This window comes from Carcharhinus amblyrhynchos, chromosome 24 (genome assembly GCF_965287045.1).
Source record: "Carcharhinus amblyrhynchos chromosome 24, sCarAmb.v2.hapA, whole genome shotgun sequence".
Classification (NCBI taxonomy): domain Eukaryota; kingdom Metazoa; phylum Chordata; class Chondrichthyes; order Carcharhiniformes; family Carcharhinidae; genus Carcharhinus; species Carcharhinus amblyrhynchos.
In genome coordinates this window covers 15,086,469-15,109,383 of record NC_137347.1, presented here as the reverse complement: position 1 = coordinate 15,109,383, position 22,915 = coordinate 15,086,469, and the positions used below count along the sequence as shown (strand labels likewise).

General features: G+C 42.9%; 1 protein-coding gene across 1 annotated transcript in view; it reads right to left on the bottom strand.

Moving 5' to 3' along the window:
- Positions 1-22,915, bottom strand: part of csmd2 (CUB and Sushi multiple domains 2) — a 1,720,603-nt gene that overhangs the window by 329,906 nt on the left and 1,367,782 nt on the right. The window contains exons 23-25 of the mRNA XM_080211135.1: positions 22,132-22,288; positions 19,639-19,830; positions 18,448-18,574 (exon numbers count right to left, since the gene is read on the bottom strand). Coding sequence (XP_080067261.1) covers positions 18,448-18,574; positions 19,639-19,830; positions 22,132-22,288 — 476 coding nt within the window. The remainder of the gene's footprint in view (positions 1-18,447; positions 18,575-19,638; positions 19,831-22,131; positions 22,289-22,915) is intronic.

Sequence of the window (22,915 nt, the reverse complement as noted above, 5' to 3'; positions counted from 1 at the left end):
ATTGGTTTGCATTACCAGAGTTGATTCGGGAATTTGATCAAATAGTGGCATCGTAAGTAATGTCATAAATAATGGTACAACCTGCTGAAATTCTAAAACTTTGTCCCATCAGTCATACCTTTATCTTGTGCTTTGATAGAACAGAAGAAAATTGGTGACTCCTTCATCCCTGACCTTATCTTGTCTTGTCTTACTCATACAGCCCTACGTTATGCAGAGTCAGCCTTATCAGTCTTGACCTTGTCCAGTCTTATTCACGTCTTAGGTTATGCGGAGTCAATTTTATTATGTTTTACAGGGGTCTGGCATTTTGGAATAGCTTGATCAGCTTTCCTTATTTTGTACCAAATACTTGACCAATTTTCCCATCATGCCACTACTTCATTTGTACGACTTCACATTCTGTTAATTGACACTGCTTTTTATCTTTCTGGTTTATCACTTTTTAATAGTTAATAAACTTTCTGAATTGACTATTTAAAGTGTTCATTCTTGCTGGATGGTTAGGTTTGTACACCCTGATGTTATTTATAATTGATAAGTTATTGCAAATAGCCAGGATCCCATAAATAATCTTTAGATGTTGCAGATACCAGAAGTTCCTGGACAGTTTGCTCCTTAGTAATGTTGAGCCATAATTCACCATTACTCTTTCAGCAAAATCAAGGCACAAATGTTGCTCAATTAGAAACATAGAAAGTAGGAGCAGCAGGAAGCCATTTTTTGCCCTTTGAGTCTGTTCCGCTATTCTTTGTGATCATAACTGATCATCTAATTCAGCAACTTGTTCCCACCACCCCCCAAAACACAAGAGCTATATTTAACTTCTTCCTGAAAACATATAGGGTGGAATTTTCTAAATCCAGCTCACCCCAAAGCCAGAAAATCCCTCCTGATGTCAACGCACACAATTGCATGGTTCGCCTCCCATCAGCCAAGATTCCTGTAGCAGACAGAACAGGAAAACTTCCCCCACAATGTTTTGGCATCTGCTGCTTTCTATGGTTGAGACTTCTACGGGTTTACCACTCTCTGTGTGAGGAGATTTCTCCTCATCTCAGTCCTAAAAGGTTTACCAAGTACGCTTAGACTGCGAGCCCTGGTTCTGAATCCCCCACCATCAGAAACATCATTCCTGCATCTACCTAATCTAGTCCTCTTGGAATTTTATAGGTTTCTATGTGATTCGTCCCTCCTCCATTCTTCTAAACTCCAGCAAATATAATCTAAAAGACTCAATCTCTGTCAGTCCTGCCATCCCAGGAATCAGTCTGGTAAACCTTCGCTGTACTCCCTTTATAGCAAGAACACATTTCCTCAGGTAACAGAATCATAGAATATCCGCACAGTCCAGGAAGACTATTGAGCCTGCATTGACAACAACCTCCAAATCCTATCCCTGTAACCCGATGTATTTACCCTGCTAATCTCCCTGACACTTGGTGGCAATTTAGCATGGCTAATCCACCTAGGCTGCGCATCTTTGGACAATCTGATTTAAGAATAGGAGCTCACAAAACACTCGTGGGTGCCATGTCCCTCAGAGAATAAAATAAATGTGTTGAAGTAAATTCAGCTTTTGGCTGAGCAGGGTCTTTGCTTTGCCGACAAGACAAGACCAGGCACGTGAAAAGGCTTGGAGAAACCAATCTGGTGATTTGCCCCGAGAAGTTCCCTGCACAGATGGTTTCAAATGTGGTACCAGATGTGCACCGTTCTGTGTGAAATGATGAATGTCACGAAGCAAGAATAAGTTAGGTTAGTTCTCAAACATATTATTGCCTCCAGTTTCATAAATCTTTTGAAAGGATAAAAGAAGGAATTAACCAAAGTGGAAAATTTATTCCAATATTTTATACCACTTCAGGCAATGAAAGGCATGTGCTACTACGGCACTGGATATATTACAATAGCATTTGTATTTTCATTTTCTGTTTTAGCGTCCGACAGTTAATCACAATTGGTCCTTGGGATCTAACATCAACCCTGCCAACATGGATGGCACAGTGCCTCGAGCCCGGGTTCAATTCCTGGATTGGGTCACGGTCTGCATGGAGTCTGCATATTCTCCCCATGTCTGCAATGGGCACCCTCCAGGTGCTCCAGTTTCCTCCCACAGTCTGAAAGGTGCATTCACCATGATAATTTCTCCCTCAGTGTACCCGAACAGTGTAACCGCCGGAGTGTGGTGACGAGAGGATTTTCACAGTAACTTCATCGCATTGTTAATGTAAGCCTACTTGTGACACTAATAAATAAACTAAACTCCGGAGCCTCAGAAGGGAAATAACGAACAAAGAAAAAAGAAAAGTACAGCACAGGAACAGGCCCCTCAAGACTGTGGTGAACATGATGCCCTCACTAAACTAAAAAAAATCTGCCTTTCTTGGTCCATATCCCTCTATTACTTCCCTATTCATATACCCATCCAGATACCTCTTAAATGTTGCTGAAGTGTCTGCTTTCACCACCACCTCTGGCAGCACGTTCCAGGCACCCACCAGTCTCTGTGTGAAAACCTTTCCCTGCACATCTCCCGTCGACTTTCTCTCTCTCACCTTGAACCTGTGCCCCCTTGTAATTGACACTTCCGCATCGGAAAAAGCCTCTGACTATCCACCCTGTTTATGCCTCTCATAATTTTGTCAACCTCTATCAAGTCTCCCCTCAGCCTTGTATTACCATTGAAAACAACCCTAGTTTATTCAACTCCTCCTGATAGCCAACACCCTTGAGACCAGGCAACATCCTGGTGAAACCTTTTTGCACTCTCTCCAAATCTTCCATGTCCTTCTGATAGTGTGGTAATCAGAACTGCACGCAACACTCTAAATGTGGCCTAACCAAGGTTTTATGCAGCTGCAACATGATTCCCCAACTGTTGGACTCAATAGCATTGCTGATAGCCTCCAAATGGAATGCTGAAGTGCTACGTTGCAGGAAACTATTTGGCCCATCTGGCTCTCCAAATGAGCATTATGACTGAGTGCTCTTTTCCTGCCTGTTCCCAGTACCCCTACACATTATTTCTATTCAAATAATCAACTAACACCCTCTTGAATGTCTCGATTGACCGTGTCGCCACCACAGTTCTAGACAGTACATTTTAGACCAGAACCACTCGTACTTCTTTTGCAAATCACATTAAATCTGTGCCTTCTCTGTCTCACTCCTTTAACAAGTGGGAACAGCTTTTCCCCATTGACTCTGTCCAGCTCCCTCATGATTTTGGACACATCTATCCCGTCTTCTCTGAGTCTTCCTGTCTCCAAGGGGAACAGTCCCGACCCCTCTGGTCCAGCCTCATAAATGAAGTTTTTCATCCCTGGAACCATCCTTTAAACTCTCCCTAATACATTCACATCCTTCCTATCATGTGGCACCCAGAACTGTACACAATATTCCATCTTAGGTCGAATTAGTATCTTGTGCAAGTTCAGCATAACGTCCTTGCTGTTATGCTCAATGCCCCTATTAATAAAGCCCAGGATACTGTATCACAATAAATATATATAGTTATATATAGAGATGTTCTTTCCATAGCGTCATCAGAAATACAGTTGAGCGGGTAAAGAACAATTGCAAAAGTGATCATGTCATATTTAACATATTGCTGCCTCAGTGTCATAGAATCCCTACAGTGAAGAAGGAGGCCATTCAGCCCATTGAGTCTGCACCAACAATAATCCCACACAGGCCCTATTCACCCCACCCCCAACTCCCGTAACTCCATGTATTTACCTTGCTGATCCCCCGACAATTAGAAGCAATTTAGCATGACCAATTAACTTAACCTGCACATCTTTGGAGTGTGGGAAAAAACTGGAGCATCTGGAGGAGACCCATGCAGAGACAGGGAGAATGTGCAAACTCCACACAGACAGGCACCCAAGGCCAGAATTGAACACGGGTCTATGGAGCTTGGAGGCAGCAGTGCTAACCAGTCTGCCACCCCTAAGTTATAAAATTAAGAATAATGAGTCACTGGGGTGGTAATTTCTTTTTGGATGCAGACTTGACACCCGAACAGAGAGATCTGTGGCTGGCCTCCAGCTGAACCTAATGTGACCAATTTCCTAGTGCCTACTGTACCACTACAAGCAGGTTAAGTTCCAGGAGGTTTTAACATTGTGCTTTTTGCTTAGCCAGCATTCCTGGAAGGGGATGAAAGATAGAAAGCAGGAGGTGTCTAATTATAGCTGTCAGTGGGTCTGGGAGGAGAACTCCTGTTTCATCTGACTCCACATTTAAATTCAGTATTGTGATGATACTGTACCCCTAAGAAAGCTATCTTTATCTTGTTTCTTGAAGGGGTATGTTTGACAGTTTTGTACGGTGCCAATTTGTCTGGGCAACAGGCAGCTCAAATGTTGAGAAACAAGGATTATGACTGATTTTAGCTAATGGCGTGTTTGTCTAAACAGGATGAATGCATTTTTGTCTACTTAAGTTTCTGTTGGGGATTCAGAGTAAGGTTTTGATTAGGTTGATTAACAGAGTAATGTGATTAATGGGAGGAGCTAAGTTATCAAGAAAGACAGTGCTTTAGTTTCATTTTTAAACATTAACAACAGTTGCTGCTTGCAGCTATTTAAACAAAGGTGCTTTCTCTCACTTGCTCTCTCTGGAAAGATCTTTCTCATTTTTTTGGAAAAACTGCTGTCTCTCCAGTCGTGTTCAAAAAGCTCTAGGACTATTAAGAAGTACAAGCTCATAAGTCTGTCTTGTTTTCTAACTGAAGAGGGGCTTTAAGTCTGTAAGAGGAATATTGCCTGAATTGGAACTAATAGAGATAGGCAAGCAATTAAGAATTGTATCTTGTCATGCTTAATATTGTTCAAATGTTAAATATTAAATGGATTCATTTGTTATAGTTAAATTGTATTGTTAAATAAAGTGTGTTTTGATAGAGCTTCCCAGTATGTCAATAAAATAACACCTGGAGCAAAATATCTTATCCTCTAACTAATGCCAAAATAGCAAATATGCGGGTTTAGTCTATCTACATAATATACAATGTGGTTTCTGATCTTCTACCCGAACAGTAGGTAAACCAAAATATCAGAAGCACTTTTTCATGTGAGCTCGCTACCCCATCACATCACACAAAGATGCTTTGTAACATGTTCTCAGTCAATTCTTTCAGCGGACAATCTAGAACAATAATTGAATTATTAAGTAGCAACTCCTTAGATTCACAATGGAAAATTCAGGATAGTCTTTGAGATATAGTTGATAAGATGCTGCCGTGTATGAAGTTATTTTTAACCTCAATCTTTTCTCTTGCATCATCCAGTGCTGGATAATTTGGCACTCGAACAATATAAATACACAACTGTAAAAGAAACAGGTCAAGGAAGTAGGGGGCGAGAGTATTGAAATCATAGAAACCCTACAGTACAGAAAGAGGCCATTCGGCCCATCGAGTCTGCACCAAAAACAATCCCACCCAGGCTCTACCCTCAAATCCCTACATATTTTAACCCACTAATCCCTCTAACCTAAGCATCTCAGGACACTAAGGGGCAAATTTAGCATGGCCAATCAACCTAACCCGCACATCTTTGGACTGTGGGAGGAAACCGGAGCACCTGAAGGAAACCCACGCAGACACAAGGAGAATGTGCAAACTCCACACAGACAGTGATCCAAGCCAGGAATCGAACCCAGGTCCCTGGAGCTGTGAAGCAGCAGTGCTAACCACTGTGTTACCGTGCATATGTATGTGTTGAAATTGGAGTGCATGCGCACAAAGGTTAAAACTGTGATTTGAATCCACATTTGACATCGCAGCCATTTAAAAGAGCAATCTGTGGAGGTGGCGATAACACTTTTGCTGTCAGCTGTGGAGTGCAATAATCAGGAAATGCTGCTTTCAGTCTGTTGCAATATTCCATGAATTAAATTTGTACGTTCTGGTACTTTTTTTGCTGTTTGAATATTTGACACAAATGGTCTTTATTTATGACTCATCAGATTCAGAGTCTGCATAGAAATCACACACACTGCAAAACCCTGCCCGCAATTCCAGTTTCAAGTAGTTATTTATTGCAGCAGCTTGTTCATTCTCTGTACTTTTAAATTGTTAAACTGGTATAAGGCTGATTGGCATGGCAAAGCAACCATGGTTGACCTTCCTTTCTATTAAATAATTTCCTGTTAAAAATTTTTTTTAAAGCAAACTACACTTTTGTGAATTTTACTGCACTTCTTTTTTAATCCTAGGCATATGGTGAGACTGTGTTCAGAGGATAGGCAGTGAAGTGGGATAGTTGGAATGATTGAACACTAAACATTTGAGATGTAGGCCTATCGAAGGGTGGGGCGAGCAGGTAAAATCGCACAAGAGCCGAATAACCAGGTTCACTCCTGATTCCTTGCCTCTTGCCATCTTAGCAGCACCGGATATCCGCCGCATTCAGCCTCTCGCCCATTTCTGCTGAGAGGCTGGATGAATTATTTAAATTTTTGTAAAACTGAATTAGCGTGTTTACCAAGCCTGGGATGCAAAAGTCCAAACTCACTTCCCTTTGTGGCCTTGATGGGAGAGGCGACGTTGGGCTTGCGATCAGCCGCAGGCCCCTATGATTGCTGGGGGTTGGGGGGGGCGGGGTTTGAGGCTGGCTGCAACAGCAGAGGCCTGACAGATCTGAGAGGGACCTGCTGGGTAGCCACAGAGGGTGGCACATGTGCAATAGCTCCCTTTCCTGCCACAGCAGACTGGCAGTGAATTAAGTCCTGCCCACACCATCCAGTGGTTCGAAACAGTCTGCCCATTTTTTTTATTTGTCGAAGCACATTAGATGTGGAGTAAAGACTCATTCAAAAAATGGATCTGAAACGCTCCCATGTTCACATGAGCTGGGCATTTAGACTGTTTCTTGTGAAATCCTCCCCATTGAGTCATACAGTACAGAAGGGACCATTTGGCACATCAAATCTGCACCAAAACTACACTCAATCTACACTCATCCCACTTTCCAGCACTTGGCCCACAACCATGAATTTTATGACTTTTCAAGGGGAGAGGGAGGTCTCCCAGTGCACACTGAGATCGAGGTGCCCTTGCAAAATGTTGCCCGAGCTCTCTGAAGTCGTGTTCACTGGTGTGTTTAGGCCCCGCTTCCCCCAGTATCAGCACAAAACTCGCAACTCTCTAAAAAGGTTAGTAAGGGTGGGGGGATTGTGATGCACAGCACGTCTGAGAAACTGATGCAGATCACTCCATTATACTTGGCAGAACTCACCCAAGACTATCATTCGGAATTCCACCCACAGATTGTGTTGCTTTTCCCCAAGGAATTCTGACAAAGGTCGACTAAATGGACCGTTTTGATAAATCTTGAGAATGTCCCATTCATCAGCTCATTCTTATTAAACAAAATCCCACAGCACTGACTTAAATTTATTGCGAATCAACTGTAATAAGTCTCTTATTAGCCACTGATGCCTGTTAAATGTTCCTAGCTGTATTAAGGGTGCAGTTATGCTGCCACTTTCACCTTCTGCAAAGCAACCCAGCTCACTAATGTGGAAGTGACAGTCCAACTCTGGAGCCAGTTCAGTGATTCAACTGCTGAGGGCGCTAAAGCATGAGGTGTGCGAAAGCATCCGAATTGCTTTCTCCTCTGCAATTAAGTACAGCACAGCTCCAGCATGTCCAGAGCTGGGGGGTCCTTCTAAATGCACTCTTATACAAGCAAACGTCCCTCACAGCTCTCCAGAGCACACATCCGCTGATTAGAAGACAGAATTCTGTGCCGGTATCCACGCACGCAGCTCCTTGTCACGTCAACCCCAGGCCCATGATGCTTATGTGCCAGGAAAGCATCAAGCACCGTGGAAATTGAAACAACATCGCCTGGAAAATCCCAAAATGCTGAAATAGATGCTAATTTCTGCGACAATTTTGCCGATATCAACCTGCAGCTTAGAATTACCACGTTTGCCAATGCTGGGAACTAAGCACCAACCTAAGCCAAGTTTAAGTCTTGCACCCCCTGCAAGAATGACTGTGCAAATGTAAAGAGGATGCACTATCAGATGGCACGTCGCACTAAGATTCTCATACCTCCACTGTTCCTTGCTGTTCCTATGCAGAATGGTGGTAAAGTCGCCCCCGTCTCAGCTGACCATAGATTGTTCTTCTCTTTGAGGAGGAGAGCTGACTGATGGTGATTTTAACCTGTGGATGACCACACCTGAGGCAGGGGGCAAGGCTGAGAAAGCAGGACCTTCATGAATAATCTCAGCTGGTATACATATGAACTAAGAGCTGAAGTAAGCAATTCAGCCCTTTGAGCCTGCTCTGCCATTCAATCAGATCGTGGTTGATCTCTCCCTGGTCTCAAATCCACTTCCCCACATGTTCCCCATAATCACTTCAACCTGTTCTTTTTTTCTAAAATCAGTAATATATCTATCTCTTTCTTGAAACCATTGAATGGTTCAGCTTCAACAGAGTATCATCCGGACTCAAAACATCAGCTTCTCCTCTCCTTCCAGATGTTGCCAGGCCTGCTGAGACTTTGCAACATTTTCTCTTTTGGAATGTTTCAGACTGAATCGCACTACAGAGCTCTGAGTTCCACAAACTCACCACCCTCTGTGAGAAGTGGTTCCTCTTCGTCTCAGTGTACTCACCGTGAAGCCCTTCACGATGGCTTAGCCCTTCGAAACTCATTAGAAGGGTTGGGGGCTCTAATACTTGGTTAAGTGCAGGTTTCGGTAAGAATAATTTTTAATTGCTTACCAAATTCTGGAAAACACTATTACAGCAATCCACTCCATCCTGTCCTTAGACTTTGGGGTGTAAATTTAACCTCTTCCAGAATAAGTGCACAATCAAGTAGGGCTTCACAGTGGTTAGCACTGCTGCCTCACAGCACCAGGGACCCAGGTTCAATTTCTGGTTTTGGTCACTGTCTGTGCAGAGTCTTCACATTTTCCTTATGTCTGCATGGGTTTCCTCCAGGTATGCTGGTTTCATCCCACAGTTTGAAAGACGTGCTGGTTATAGGTGCATTGCCCATACGAAATTCTCCCTCAGTGTGTCTGAACAGGCACCAGAGTGTGGCGACTAGAGGATTTTCACAGCAAGTTCATTGCAGTGTTAATGTAAGCCTACCTGTGACTAAAAAATAAACTTTAAAAGTGTCCTTTGCAGGGTAGAGTGGAGCTAATTTTAATTATTAAGGAGAATGTTGATTGAGGTAACTTCAGGAACAATGCAGATATTTGAGGATTGGTGTTGATGGCCAGAGTTTGGTGTAAAGCCAGTGTAAGTAACTTAGATTCAATTTTCCTCGGAGGAGGACAAAAACATTAAACTAAGACTCCTGCAGTAATGGTATGACGAAAATTACACTGGAGTTTTGTTTTTGCCTCGTATCTTACAATTGTTTTTGAAATTCACTGCCAGAGGACATTACAAATGTATTTATGGGGTAGCAAAAGTATGTTAATTTGTCCTGCAATGAAACACAAGCAAAATTTGTTATTGTTCTACCCACTCATTCATGGGATGTGTGCATTGCTGGCAGGGCCAACATTTATCACCTATTCCTGAGGGCATTTAAAAATCAACCACATGGAGGCCAGACCAAGCAAGGACAACAGATTTCCAAAAGGACATTAGCAAATTAGATGGGTTTTTATGACAATGGTTTCATGGTCATCATTAGACTTCTAATTCTATATTATTAGTGAATTCAAATTTCATCATCTACCATGGTGGCATTCAAACCCGGGTCCCCAGACTACCGCCTTGGGGGTCTGAATTACTAGTCCAATGACAATACCACTACACCACTGCCTCCCCTACATGATATAGAAGTGTTGTAATTATATAACAAGATGTGGGTGTGATGAAGTTGGTGCAGAGAAAGGGTGGCTAAAATGTCAAATCAGCAAGATGTACTGCCAACATTTTTATTCTTTGTACGAACGTCCTCGTAATTAATATCCTTCAGAAGGGAATTGGGAACTACCTGATTAAGAAAAAGACTGATGGTTCTGCGAAGGAGTGCAGGCATAGACAATCAACTTTGGTTTTTGCTGGTTGTATTCCTGTTGGGACCGTGGGCAATGCAACCAGTCAGGAGTGAATAACACAGACTTTGATATGAAATTAATATCCTGCCTGTTACTTGATTACCTTTGGAGTTCTGGGAGGAATTTCAGAGAGCTCGTCTTGCTGAAAACGTTACTTTTTAATTTATTTCCTTCTGGAGATTAAAGAGGTAGGGGAGTGTGCATGACAGCGCATACCTGAGATGGTCTATTGGGAAGAAATTGGCTGAGTGGCTTTTTAAGACTCCATATGGTCTTCTGAGATGTTGGAGGACAAAGAGAAAGAGTGAAGATGCGAGCAAAGAAAGGGAGGATTTGACAGTTAACAATCTTGAGGGTAGAAATAGGCACAGAGAGTGTTCAATGTTTGACAAGCCGAAGGAGATTGCCAAGCACTTGCTGCTTTCGATTGTGACCCTCACATTAATTCACATTCATAAGCACGGTGCAACAATTTTAATATCACTTGCATTGCAACCCAGAGATGAGATTTAAAAGTGTCAAATACAAGAGACAGCTGTGATTATTTTTTTTTCACAAATGCCCACAGTCCTTAATGTGCATTATTTAATCTGCTACCAAATACATTAAAGTGGTCACGGTGTTTATGAAGCATCATCTGGAGTGACCTTGATTGCAGACAGCATACAACCCATGCACAATGATATATAAATCAATTTTATAGTTCTACTTATACCGTTTTTTCTCCTCTCCTGAAGGTGCAGCCATTCTTCACGTGTGAGCCATCTGAGTGTCAGCGTGCTAAACCAAGGGAACATCAGCCGTCATACAAAGTCCTGCGCCTTACGAGATAACCCATGCACCTTTTGGAAGCAGCCAGTGGATGAAAATCTGACTTCTCAGGCTTCTGGGTATTGAGATCACTGCAGTCAACCCTTGTTATCCCAACCGTGAGTGCGTAGGTCAAAGACTTTCTGGTTTTCGTTATTGGCAATATGTTACACAAAGTGGGTGCTTTTACTATTTACATGTGGTGACACATGCCATTCTTTACCTGATTGTGGAAAAAGATTGCTAACATTGGCAGGCTGATAGATTGAGCACAATTTTTCAAGTGTGGGAAGCAGAAAAAATGTGATGAGTTGGAGACAGCGTCAATCCTCTTCATAAATGGAATAACAAAATTGTGACAAGCCTGATGCATTTTTGCACCATGTAGCTAGATTGTGTTTCTTCTGTCAACCAGTTCCCTTCATAGGAAGTAAAATATCCGAGTTGATTTTGGTGTATGATACGATTTTGACGAAGTCAGCTGCCTTAAGGGAGAAGCCATTCCATTCAATTGAAATATTCTCATGGGATGGGCATATTTCTGAACAGTAGGTGACACCCCACATTCCATTCAGGATATGTTAGAAATCTTCAGAACATCTTGGTCCTTACTTGGCTCTCGTTTTGAAGGTGTTTACAGTAGGGGCTGTAACACCACAATTGGCCCTTTTTAACATTCAACGTCGTGTGATGGAACATTTGCTCTCAAAGCTATTGCTGTGACTACATTGTGACCTAATGTGCATCAGCAGACATTTAACCTAAAATCCATTTTGATTGTACAGCCCTTATCCCAGTGGAACCTTCCTTATGCCAGCTTGTTGATGTTTGTATTTACATTGGCTCCCTTGTCCTCAGCTGATTAGGTGCTGGGCAAAGGAATTTCCCCATCCATCCACTTTCTGCCTCCCTTAAAGCATTCTTTAAAATCTACCTGCTCGATGAAGCTTTTGGGCACCTATCTGAACACTTCCTTCTTTGAATGGGAGCTACATTTTTCAGCTGATTTTGCTATTGTCAAGTGCATGGGATATTTTGCCAGGCTAAAGGCACCAAATAAATGTTTGTAGATGCTGACTCTCTGACATATCAATGCATCCTTTAAAACTTGCCTTGTGCCTTTCTCAAGCGCTGTAAAGCTCTGCCACTTGTTGGTTAGCTAGAATGTGAGTTATTGCTTGCAGCTCCTCAATGTACAAAAACTTACCTGTGCTAAATGATAGTTGCACCAATGCTCAGTGATTTTAGATTCATAAAAAAACCATAAAATCTCTATTGTGCAGAAGGAGGCCATTTGGTCCATTGAGGTTGCACTGAGTCTCTGAATGAGATCTTACCCAGGCTCAAACCACCTTCCCCACTCCCACCTCTCCACCATCTGACCCCCTCCTGCACTAAGCCAATAATCCCACGCATTTACCATGGCCAATCCACCAAACCTGCATATCTTTAGGCTATGGGGGAAAACCACTGCTAGAATCAATTTGAGTTTGGGGTGGCACAGTAGCACAGTGGTTAGCAATGTTGCCTCACAGTGCCAGGGACCAGGGTTCAATTCCGACCTCAGGTGACTGTGTGAAGTTTGCACGTTCTCCCCGTGCCTGCATGGATTTTCTTCCAGGTACTCTGGTTTCCTTCCACAGTTCAAAGATATGCAGGGTTAGGTTGATTGGCCATGCTAAATTCACCCTTAGTGTCAGGGGGATTAGGAGGGTAAATATATAGGGTTATGGGGATAGGACCTGGGTTGGATTGTTGTCTATGGGCCAAATGGCCTCCTTTTGCCCTGTAGATTCAACGATTCTATGAACCCAAGCAGACACGGGGAGAACGTGCAAACTCCACACAGACAGTCACCCAAGGCCGGTTTCAAACCTGTGACAGTGGTATTGTAAGGCAGCAGTGCTGGTGACCAATTTCTTTCAGGGAGCGGAGGAAAAAGGGATTGACAATAGTAAATTAAGATCTTGAAGAGGTAGCGATCTCACGCATAGTTAAAAGACCTGAGAAACATACCCCAATCATGCACCAAAAGAAAAGGAAGCAGGAGCAGTTGCAAATTGGTGAACTAGATGTGGGGATAATTACTCAGTCTACAGGGAGGGAGGTTAAGAGTTACCAAAGATAATCTCCCCAGTACCAAACCCAGGGTGCCTATGAGAAGATAAGAGCCACCCCCACCTCACTGAAAGTTTCAGATCTATTGGCATTTAGAATGCTTACATTTTGAGAGAGCTACCAGCAGCTTCTCTGCCATTAAAGGTTTCTTTGCCCTATTCCCAGGCACTGTCTCCCACTTATTCCTCCATCCCCTTCTTCCTCTCAATTCCTTTCCTCAATCCTTCTTCCAGAGGACAGGCTTGGCGAAAGTGAGACAGACAGGATAAATTCTTCCAGGGGCCCAAGATCCATTCCATCACTGCCACTTGCACGTGGTGGATGAGAAGTGGCTATTGATAGTATTGGCAGGTAATGAGAGATGAAAACACCGGCAGGGAAAATTTTCACATTCCCTCCTCAAATTTGGAAAAGGACTGATGAACAAGGATTGTCCTTCAATGTAGCACTCATCTTCGGTTACTTTCCAACTCCCTCAATTTCAAGGGCTATTGTTTGTAGTGTAGTGTGGGGTTCAGACCAGAAGAGATCACTCTACACACAGGATCAATCGAATGAACCTTCTCTGGGCTGCATCTAATGCCAATATGTCTGTGCTTAGGATGAGGGGACCAAAACTGTTCCCAGTATTCCATGTGATCTAGCTGGTGCCTTTTCTAGTTTTAGCAAGGTTTCCCTAATGTTATATTTCATTCCCTTTAAAATAAAAGTGAACATTCCATTTGCCTTCCGTATTACCTGCCGAACTTGTATGTTAACTTTTTGTGATTCATGCACAAGGACCAATCCTTCTGTGCTGCTGCTTTCTGCAGTCTTTCTCCAATTAAATAATATTCAGCTCCTTTATTCTTCCTACCAAAGTACATAATTTCTCAACATTATATTCCATCTGCCAAGTTTTTGCCCAGTCACTTAACACACTTATATTCCTCTATGGACTCTTCTGGGTCAAAAAATGAAAAAAAAGTCTCTAGATTCTCTAAGTATCTTCAAAGATGATTTCTTTTAAAAAGTATATCAAAAAGACTGCAGATGACAAATACTTATTAAAATTATAATGGTTATTGACACAATCATCTGACCGCCAACAATTGAACAGCAAACAAATTTGCTCCAACAGCATCAATCACAATTTGAAGAATTAAAAAGATACTTGACATTAATTTTTTGTGTGATTTTCCATTACTCTCTTAGTATTAGTTTGCCCTTTGAGGCGGCACTGTGACACAGTAATTAGCATTGCTGCCTCACAGCACCAGGGGCCCGGGTTCAATCCCAGACTTCAGAGACTGTTTGTGTGGAATTTGTACATTCTCCCAGTGTCTGTGCGAGTTTCCTCCGGGTACTCCGGTTTTCTCCCACAATCTAAAGATGCACGGGTTAGGTGGATTGGCCATGCTTAGTGTCAGGGGATTAACAGGATAACTGTGAGGGTAATAGGGCCTGAATGGGATTGTGGTTGGTGCAGACACAATGGGCTGAATGGACTCCTTCTGCAGTGTAGAACCTACGATTCTATGCCATTTGCCTGCTTTATCGATGGTAAAACGTAACCTTGAAATGACCTTCTGTTACAAATTAATTCACCTCTCTGAATTAAGATCTATCCTGTCAATATTGATGTAAAATGACTTGGTTGTAATGTAAACTAACCATTAGATATAAAAATTTTCACAAATCTGAACTAAACAAGATCAGTCTGGAGCTATTTCCTCTTTCCCTGTGTCTGGAGTTCCCATGAGCCAAGTGGTTCGATGGTTTCTATCAGCAGTGCACCACAGTCAGTTGTGACAAACTCTCTGCTTCATTTCCTCCTGAGGTCTCTGCCGTTGCCTCTTCTCTATGCAGCAAGGCAATATGAGTGGCACTACGAGAATGGGCTAGTATTCTACCACTTCATGGCACCTAATCTAATAGTCAGGATTCTTTCTTAATTGGATAAGCGGACTGTGGTTAACTTTCAGCTCACTGCCAGGCAGCTGAAGATTAGAAAGAAATCCCGAGGCTGCCGATCAAACTCATTGCTATGTTAAAATGCTTCAATCCCATAAGAACATTCTAAATTCATGTCAGATTTTTCACCCATCAGATAAGTGCTCAAGCATATTTAAAAGAGAAAGGTTAACTGAGAGTAAATTTCAGTGATCTGTCATTTCAGTAGAATGTATTAAGATCTACCCAAATGCCCCCCATCCAGCTTAGTGCATGCGCTGCTGGGGTGACATTAGCTCTGTGTCAGGAAGCCATGTAAGAGCGGGTGGGGGATTTCAATGGGTCCCAGCCCACCAACTTCCCCACCATGTAAAACTGCTGTGCCTCTCAAGCACTTTAAGAACATAAGAAATAGGAGCAGGAGTAGGCCATCTAGCCCTTCGAGCCTGCCCCGCCATTCAATAAGATCATGGCTGATCTGAAGTGGATCGGTTCCACTTTCCCCCCATAACCCTTAATTCCCCTGTCTATCAGAAACCTATCTACCTGTGACTTAAATATATTTAGCGAGGTAGCCTCCGCCACTTCAACGGACAGAGAATTCCAGAGATTCACCACCCTTTGAGTGAAGAAGTTCCTCCTCAACTCTGACCTAAACTGCCCCCCACCCCCCCTTATCTTGAGGCTGTGTCCTCTAGTCCTGTTTTTTCTATAACTTGAGATCTATGCTTCGCGGCAAATTGGATACATTAACCCAAGTTCTATCAGGGCGTGATGTACATTTCTATCTCCCCGCATCTAAGCTTTCTAATGTCCTGTGAATCACCATAGAATCCTTAAAGTGCAGAAGGAGGCCATTTCACCCATCAAACCAGCACCGTCAACAATCCCACCCAGGCCTTATCTCAGTAACCCCACAGAAATGTTTATTTGTTATTGTCACAAGTAGGTTTACATTAACACTGCAATGAAGTTACTGTGAAAATCCTCTCGTCGCCATTGTTCGGGTACACTGAGAGAGAGTTTAGCATGACCAATCCGCCTAACCCAGACATCTTCGGACTGTGGGAGGAAACTGGAGCACCCGAAGGAAACCCACTCAGACATGGGGAGAATGTGCAAACTCCACATGGACAGTGACCCAAGCTGGGAATTGAACCCGGTCCCTGGCGCTGTGAGGGAGCAGTGGTGACCACTGTGCCAGTGTGCCGCCCCCTCAGGAAGCACTTTTTCCATATTATGAATAATGAAAATATAGAACTCTCTCCTTTATAAAGGTATCGTTGCTGGTTCAACTAAAAATTTCAAAACTGAGATTGAATTTCTATTTGTGAAGGCTACCAGTTAGGTTATGGATCAAAGGTGGGTAAGTGGACTGGAGGGGCTGCTTGTCTTAACCTTTTACCCTGTGGTTCCAGTGGATCCCATTGTGCTGCAGCATAGATGTGCACCCAACCTCCCCCAACTTGGGTCGAACTGATGGAGAGGGAGACGAAATGGAACCATGGCATTGAAAGTTAATCGGTTTCCTTCTGCTCAATTCGCAACCTGCTCAACGATTAATTTTCTAACCTCCTAGATAGGGAATAGCGCAAATCTCAGAGCAGAGGGGAAGAATAGTAAATACTTGCAAACTTGGGAAGCAAAAATTAATTGCATATTAATGGTCTGCATAATGATCACAGCCCCAGTTGTATTTTGGAGGTAGTCTGCTTTTATTATGCATAAACAAACGCTCATCCCAGTCCGGCAAAAGAACACTCTTGTTTTAAAAGAGTTTAAACTATGTTTGCATCAGCATAGTTCAGCCTCTTCTCAGCATGTCTGTCGACTCAATTGTATGTATCTCATTATTTTTTAAATGAATTTTCACTGTGCTAAGCCTAGGGAGACTTTTAATGCTCATGTGCAGAGAGACAAACGCTCTAATTAATCCCATTCAGAAGACCAATCTCAGTGTTATCCTCCACTGGATTATCTATCTGCACATCACGTTTATCCTGCGAGTTGTAAGAGACATGAACTACCTTCTTGGAGCACATCACAAATCATTATCACACAATAAAATCAAAGGTTTTCATAACGTTTTATGTGGAGACAGGTTATTCTTTGAAAGATATTCAGAAGAATGAATCCATTGCTGATGATATCAGGTGGACATTGTGACCAGCTTGATTACTGCCCCAACAAGACCAAAATGGGGGTCTTTGGGGTGAAAGGTCAGTCTTCAATCAACTCAAAGAGTTTTCCTGTCAGCTGATTTTCATTCTATTCTCAGCATCAGCCAATGCTCAGGGTATCAGTGTTCTTCTCTGAGTCAAAATGTGAAAGATTCACGTCCCACTCCAGAAACTTGAACATAAAGATCGAGGTGAATCCTTAATGTGGTCATGGAGGGGGGCTGTGCTGCCACAAGTACTGTCTTTTGGAGGGGGGAGGTCCTGCCAGTGCTCTCAGGTGGAGGCATCACCATTTTATATGAACTATTGTACATCTTTTACAGTAATCCTGGGATGGCTCAGTGGTTAGCACTGCTGTCTCACAGCACAGGTTCGATTCCGGCTTGGGTCACTGTCCGTGTGGAGTTTACCCGTTCTCCCTTTGTCTGCGTGTATTTCCTCCGAGTGCTCTGGTTTTCTCCCACAGTCCAAAGATGTGCAGGTTAGGTACATTGGCCATGCTGAATTGACATTTAGTGTCCCGGCATGTGTAAGTTAGAGGGATTGACGGGGTAAATATGTGGTGTTACAATGATCGAGTCTGGGTGGGATTGCTGTCGGTGCAGACTCGATGGGCCGAATGATCTCCCTCTGCACTGCTGGGTTCCAATGGATAAAAAAAAGGACAGAAAACGCACCCAAAATATACATCAAATCAAATCATTGAATCCCTACAGTGAAGGAGGAGGCCGTTCAGCCCATGGGCTCTGCACTGACTCTTCAAAAGAATGCCCCATCTGAGCCCACTCCCTCCAAAGCTGTGCATTTACCATGGCTAGTCAACCTAACCTACACATCCTTGGACATCAAGGAGCAATTAAGCATGGCCTAACCTGCACATCTTTAGAGTGTGGGAGGAAACTGGAGTACCTGGAGGAAACCCACGTAGACATGGGGGGGAACATGCAAACTACACACAGTCAATCACCTAATGCCAGGATCGAACCTGAGTTCCTGCCACAGAGGCAGCAGTGCTAACCACAGTGCTGTACTTAAGATGTGATTTGAGGTGGCCCAGTTTCTCAGAGTACATTCTGGGAATTGCCCATTGAATGAACTTTTTTCTAAAAATTGTTAATTTAATAAATCCAAAGCACAACTTCAAGGGGAAAATACACATCTGTTTCATGTAGCAATTAACATGCAAATCACATTTCACTCTGTCATAAATGAGGGCTAATAGTCCAATTCATTCCTACCTTTGGCTTTAAAAGCAGCAACAACATAGAAAATATACAAAAGCCTTTTAATTATACGCCCACAGAGTAATTTTTAATTAAGATTTCTTTGTTGTCAGCTGGAACGGTTTTCTTACCCAATCGTACTGCCAGGGTCTGCTTCAACAGACCAGGTGCAATGTAAATTGTGGTCATATGGTGCTGGGTACCCAGGTGAAAAGATTCTTCCAGAGGTTTCTCCAATGATGTCACCTCCGCATTCAGCTGAAAATATTTATAAGATGAGAAAACAACGTTTGAGTGCTTCACACGCAAAAGAGAAATCTAATGATAAAGGTAAGAGAGAGCAGCCTGAAACATCAAAGAAATAACACTTATCCGAGGACTCAACTGATTCACTTTAATTAAAATGTCAATGAAAGACAATAGCCAAATGGAGCTTCTGAACAACTATCAATCTTGCATTTATAATTCCTTCTCTGCTGTGGAAACAATTAATTCAATTTTGCTTGGCAGTCATTCTGTATTGTCCTCTGAACCTTGGAGGGTCAACTCATTTTTCCTGTTTCCAAAACTCTGAGGGGTACATTCCCTCCATCACAGGAAGATGGCCTGTATAAACATCATCTCTATTCTCAGACTGCCATTAAGTTCATTTTGTGATTTCAGAAAATAGGGGAATCTGATTTCAAGAAGAAATTTGATATAGCTCTTGGGGCTAAAGGCATCAAGGGATATGGGAGAAAGGGGGAATCAGGATATCGAATTCGATGATCAGCCATGATCAAGATGAATGGCTGAATCAGCTCAAAGGGCCGAATGGTCTACTCCTGCTTCTACTTTCTATACGCTCCCCTTGCAAGATTACCCATCAAGGAATTGGTGTATGGCTGGGAGTGGATACCAAGGAACTGAGGTAACACTGCTTTTAAGTTCCTTTAATAACCTGTTATTATATTAAAATATTGCCTGTAGAGTCAGGCATTCATTCATGAGGGCAACAATGTGGCACAGAGGTTGGCACTGCTGCCTCACAGAGTAAGGAACCCAGGTTCAATTTCAGCCTTAGTATGTGTGAAGTTGGCACGTTCTCCCCAGGTCTGCATGGATTTCCTCCGGGTACTTGGGTTTCCTCCCACGTCCGAAAGACGTGCCGGTTAGGTGCTTTGGCCGTGCTAAATTCTCCCGCAGTGTAACTGAACAGGTGCCAGAGTGCGGCCACTAGGAGATTTTCACAGTGTCTTCTTTAGAGTGTTAATGTAAGCTTACTTGTGACACTAATAAATAAACCTTAAAAGAAAACGGACTGTTGAAATCTGATTTCTTACCGACACAGGAAGGCAGCATATTGTCCCAGGCCCTGCGATCTCCAGTTAAGCAGGTCAGCTGGGAATCCCCACGCAAAGTGTACCCTGGAATACAATCAAAGACAACGGTGGTCCCAGCAAAATGGCCCTCATCCTTGGTCTTATAGCCAAACTGTGGTGTCCCTGGATCTTCACACTTAATCAGTTCAAAACCTGCCAAGAAAAATCGAAACCACTTGAGATTTGAAAATACAACTTTTGTACAGGGTAAAAAAAGGTTCAACCTTGGCTTGGTTAAAAAGAAAACTTGCCGAATACAATGGTCTCTCTGCAGGACTAACTGCCATGACATTATCTATTCAAGTTCATTGAGCAATAACCTACAGTTAATAACCAGAAAGATAACACTGTCAGTGTACATTATAATTTCAATTTTGCAAACTATTCCTGTATTCTTAGAAATGACTCGGCTGAGTCCATGGATTGCTGACTCAATTGGAATTTGTTCACTTGGAACTACAGGAAAAGTGGATTAAACATCACTATTAACTATGGCATTAATTACGAATACCTGCACAGGATAAGTTCTTAACCAGAGTGTTCGAAAACTGCTCAAAATCAATCAGGGACAAGTCATAAAATAGTTGCCGGGTGCTCTGGTTTCCTCCCACCGTCCAAAAGAGGTGCTGGTTATGTGCATTGGCCACGCTAAGTTCTCCCTCAGTGTATCTGAACAGGTGCCAGAGTGAGGCGACTCGGGGATTTTCACAGTCATTTCATTGCAGTGTTAATATAAGCCTACTTGTGACACTAATAAATAAACTTTTAAACAATACCATCTGCATATCCCAACTGGTGGCTGTGGGAAACAAACAAGTGTAATGTCGATCTGCACAAGGTAGGGATTGAAATATTATTTGATCCATCCTTTTGTGATCCTCAATTTGAGGTCTTGTCACTGCTCAGGACACATTTGTAGAATACCCACAGTCCAGAAGGAGGCTGTTCAGCCCATCAGGTCTGTATCTGCTCCCTGACACAGCATCTTACTCAGGCCCACCCCCTGCCCTATTCCGTAATCCCATTCATTTACATCACTGATCCACATAACCTACACATTATGGGACATTAAGGAACAATTTAGCATTTAAGGAGCCCACACTGACCAACACTTCCATTTGAGCACAAACTTCCTTGCTGTCCCTTACATTTCTCACTGGTGCCAAGTATCACTTTAACCTCTTGCTCAATATGACTTCCACTGTGTAAGTCAAGTACCCCAGCAACAAAGGGACAATGACTAACTTTTAACCTGTCTATTTTCAATTTATTTTTAATTTTTTCAATGCTGCCAATGCAACAACATTCACTACGAAGGGTTGCAGGTGGGCATTCCAGATCAGTCCATGTGACTTTGTAACTCAGCCTCCAAACAGGTTTATCCTGACAGTAGAGCAGAAAATTTAAACATGGTATTCAAGTCACAAATGGAAAGGTCCATTTTTTTCCCCTCTGTGGAGCAGTGCATCAGTATACTAATGTGGCTTGGAATCTTCCCACAGCCAAATTGAATTTTTTAACCTATACAATTACAAATTGCTGCAGTGGCCAGTTAGCTCAGATGGTTAGAGCGTGGTGCTAATAACATCAAGGTCCTAGGTTCGATCTCCGTACTGACCAGTGATCTTCCTATGGGCGCCACAGTGGCACAATGGTTAACACTGCCACCTCACAGTGCCAGGGATTTGGGTTCGATTCCTGACTTTGGTCGCTACCTGTGCAGAGACTGCACATTCTCCCCATGTCTGTATGGGTTTCCTCTGATGCTCCACTGTCCTCCCGCAGTCCGAAAGGCATGTTGGTTGGATGCATTGGCCATGCTAAATTTCCCCTCAATGTACCCGAGCAGGTGCCGGAGTGTGGCGGCTAGGGGATTCTCACAGTAACTTCATTGCGGTGTTACTGTAAGCCTACCTGTGACACCAATAAATAAACTTTAAAATAAACAAATCTTGGACAGCCAATTAATCTGGAGCATTGGCTCAAAATGGGGGATGTTGCTTTAGTTGCCTGTTATCTGATAACAGTCATTATCCGATGGTGATGAATAACTGATGAACTGATTCATTGCCCACAGTGCTGCTTCACTCCATGTGATCCCTCGTTCTCACGTGTCAACAGAACATTCACACAAAGAGAAAGCTGAAGTAGACTGCTGGGATATAACAGAAGGAGTTGGTGCCCTACCTGTGTTGCCTAAACAACACCAAATGTCAATTATGAAAAGCTCATTTTCCCAGCATTGACACCCTTCACCTTGATCATCAGAAGAAAAAGAGAGGAAAGTCCACAGAGGTAAGAGTTGCAGACCCATCGCTACGCACCAAGGGATCAATAACACTCAGCATCCGCAAGAATCTCATCAAAATGAATCAAAAATGAACTTCAAAGTCACTAGATCTTACGCGACCTCATCCAACACACTTTCTCAACCATCTTTAATCTGACACTTACTTGAGAAAAGGAGCTCAAATCCCTTGCTCGTATTTTCTGCATTTGTGATGAACTCAAGCCACAGGCTGTTTGATGTGCTGTTCAGAATGGTGTCAAGCATCTCTGATCCGGTGAAAGTACCAAGCAATCGCGAGGAGCTGTCCTTACCATCAAAAATCTGGAAGTCCAAGAAAAGGAACATAAGTGAAGGGTATGAAGAGTATACCACAGTGTGCAGTTTATCTGTGTCCAAGGTTTACGCTGAGGAATGTCAAGCTTATAGTTCCACTGCACAAAATAAATCTTCCTCTCACAGTGCCACTCTCTTCCTTTATTAAGAATGCACCAAATCAGGGGATAATTGGTCAAACTGGATTGAAGCAATTCACTCCAAGTAATGTCTACTGTCACCCAGCTGACATTTGCTGCAGCTCACAGCTGACACAATAGCTAATGTTAATAATTTATCACAATGCAGTCTACAAAGAAAGTCCTTTCAAAAATGAGATCTGCCAGATACTTTACCAGCGTAACACCATTATTCTTGCAAATTACATTAAAACCAACGTGGCATATTTTATCTATTTTCAAGATTTGGGGTGGCACAGCGGTTAGCACTGCTGCCTCACAGCGCCAGAGACCCGGGTTTGATTCTGGGCTTAGGGTACTGGCTGCGTGGAGTCTGCACCTTCTTCTTGTGTCTGAGTGGGTTTCCTCTGGGGGCTCCAATTTACTCCCAGAATCCAAAGATGTGCAGGTTTGGTTGATTGGCCATGCTAAATAGTCACTTAGTGGCAGGGGAACC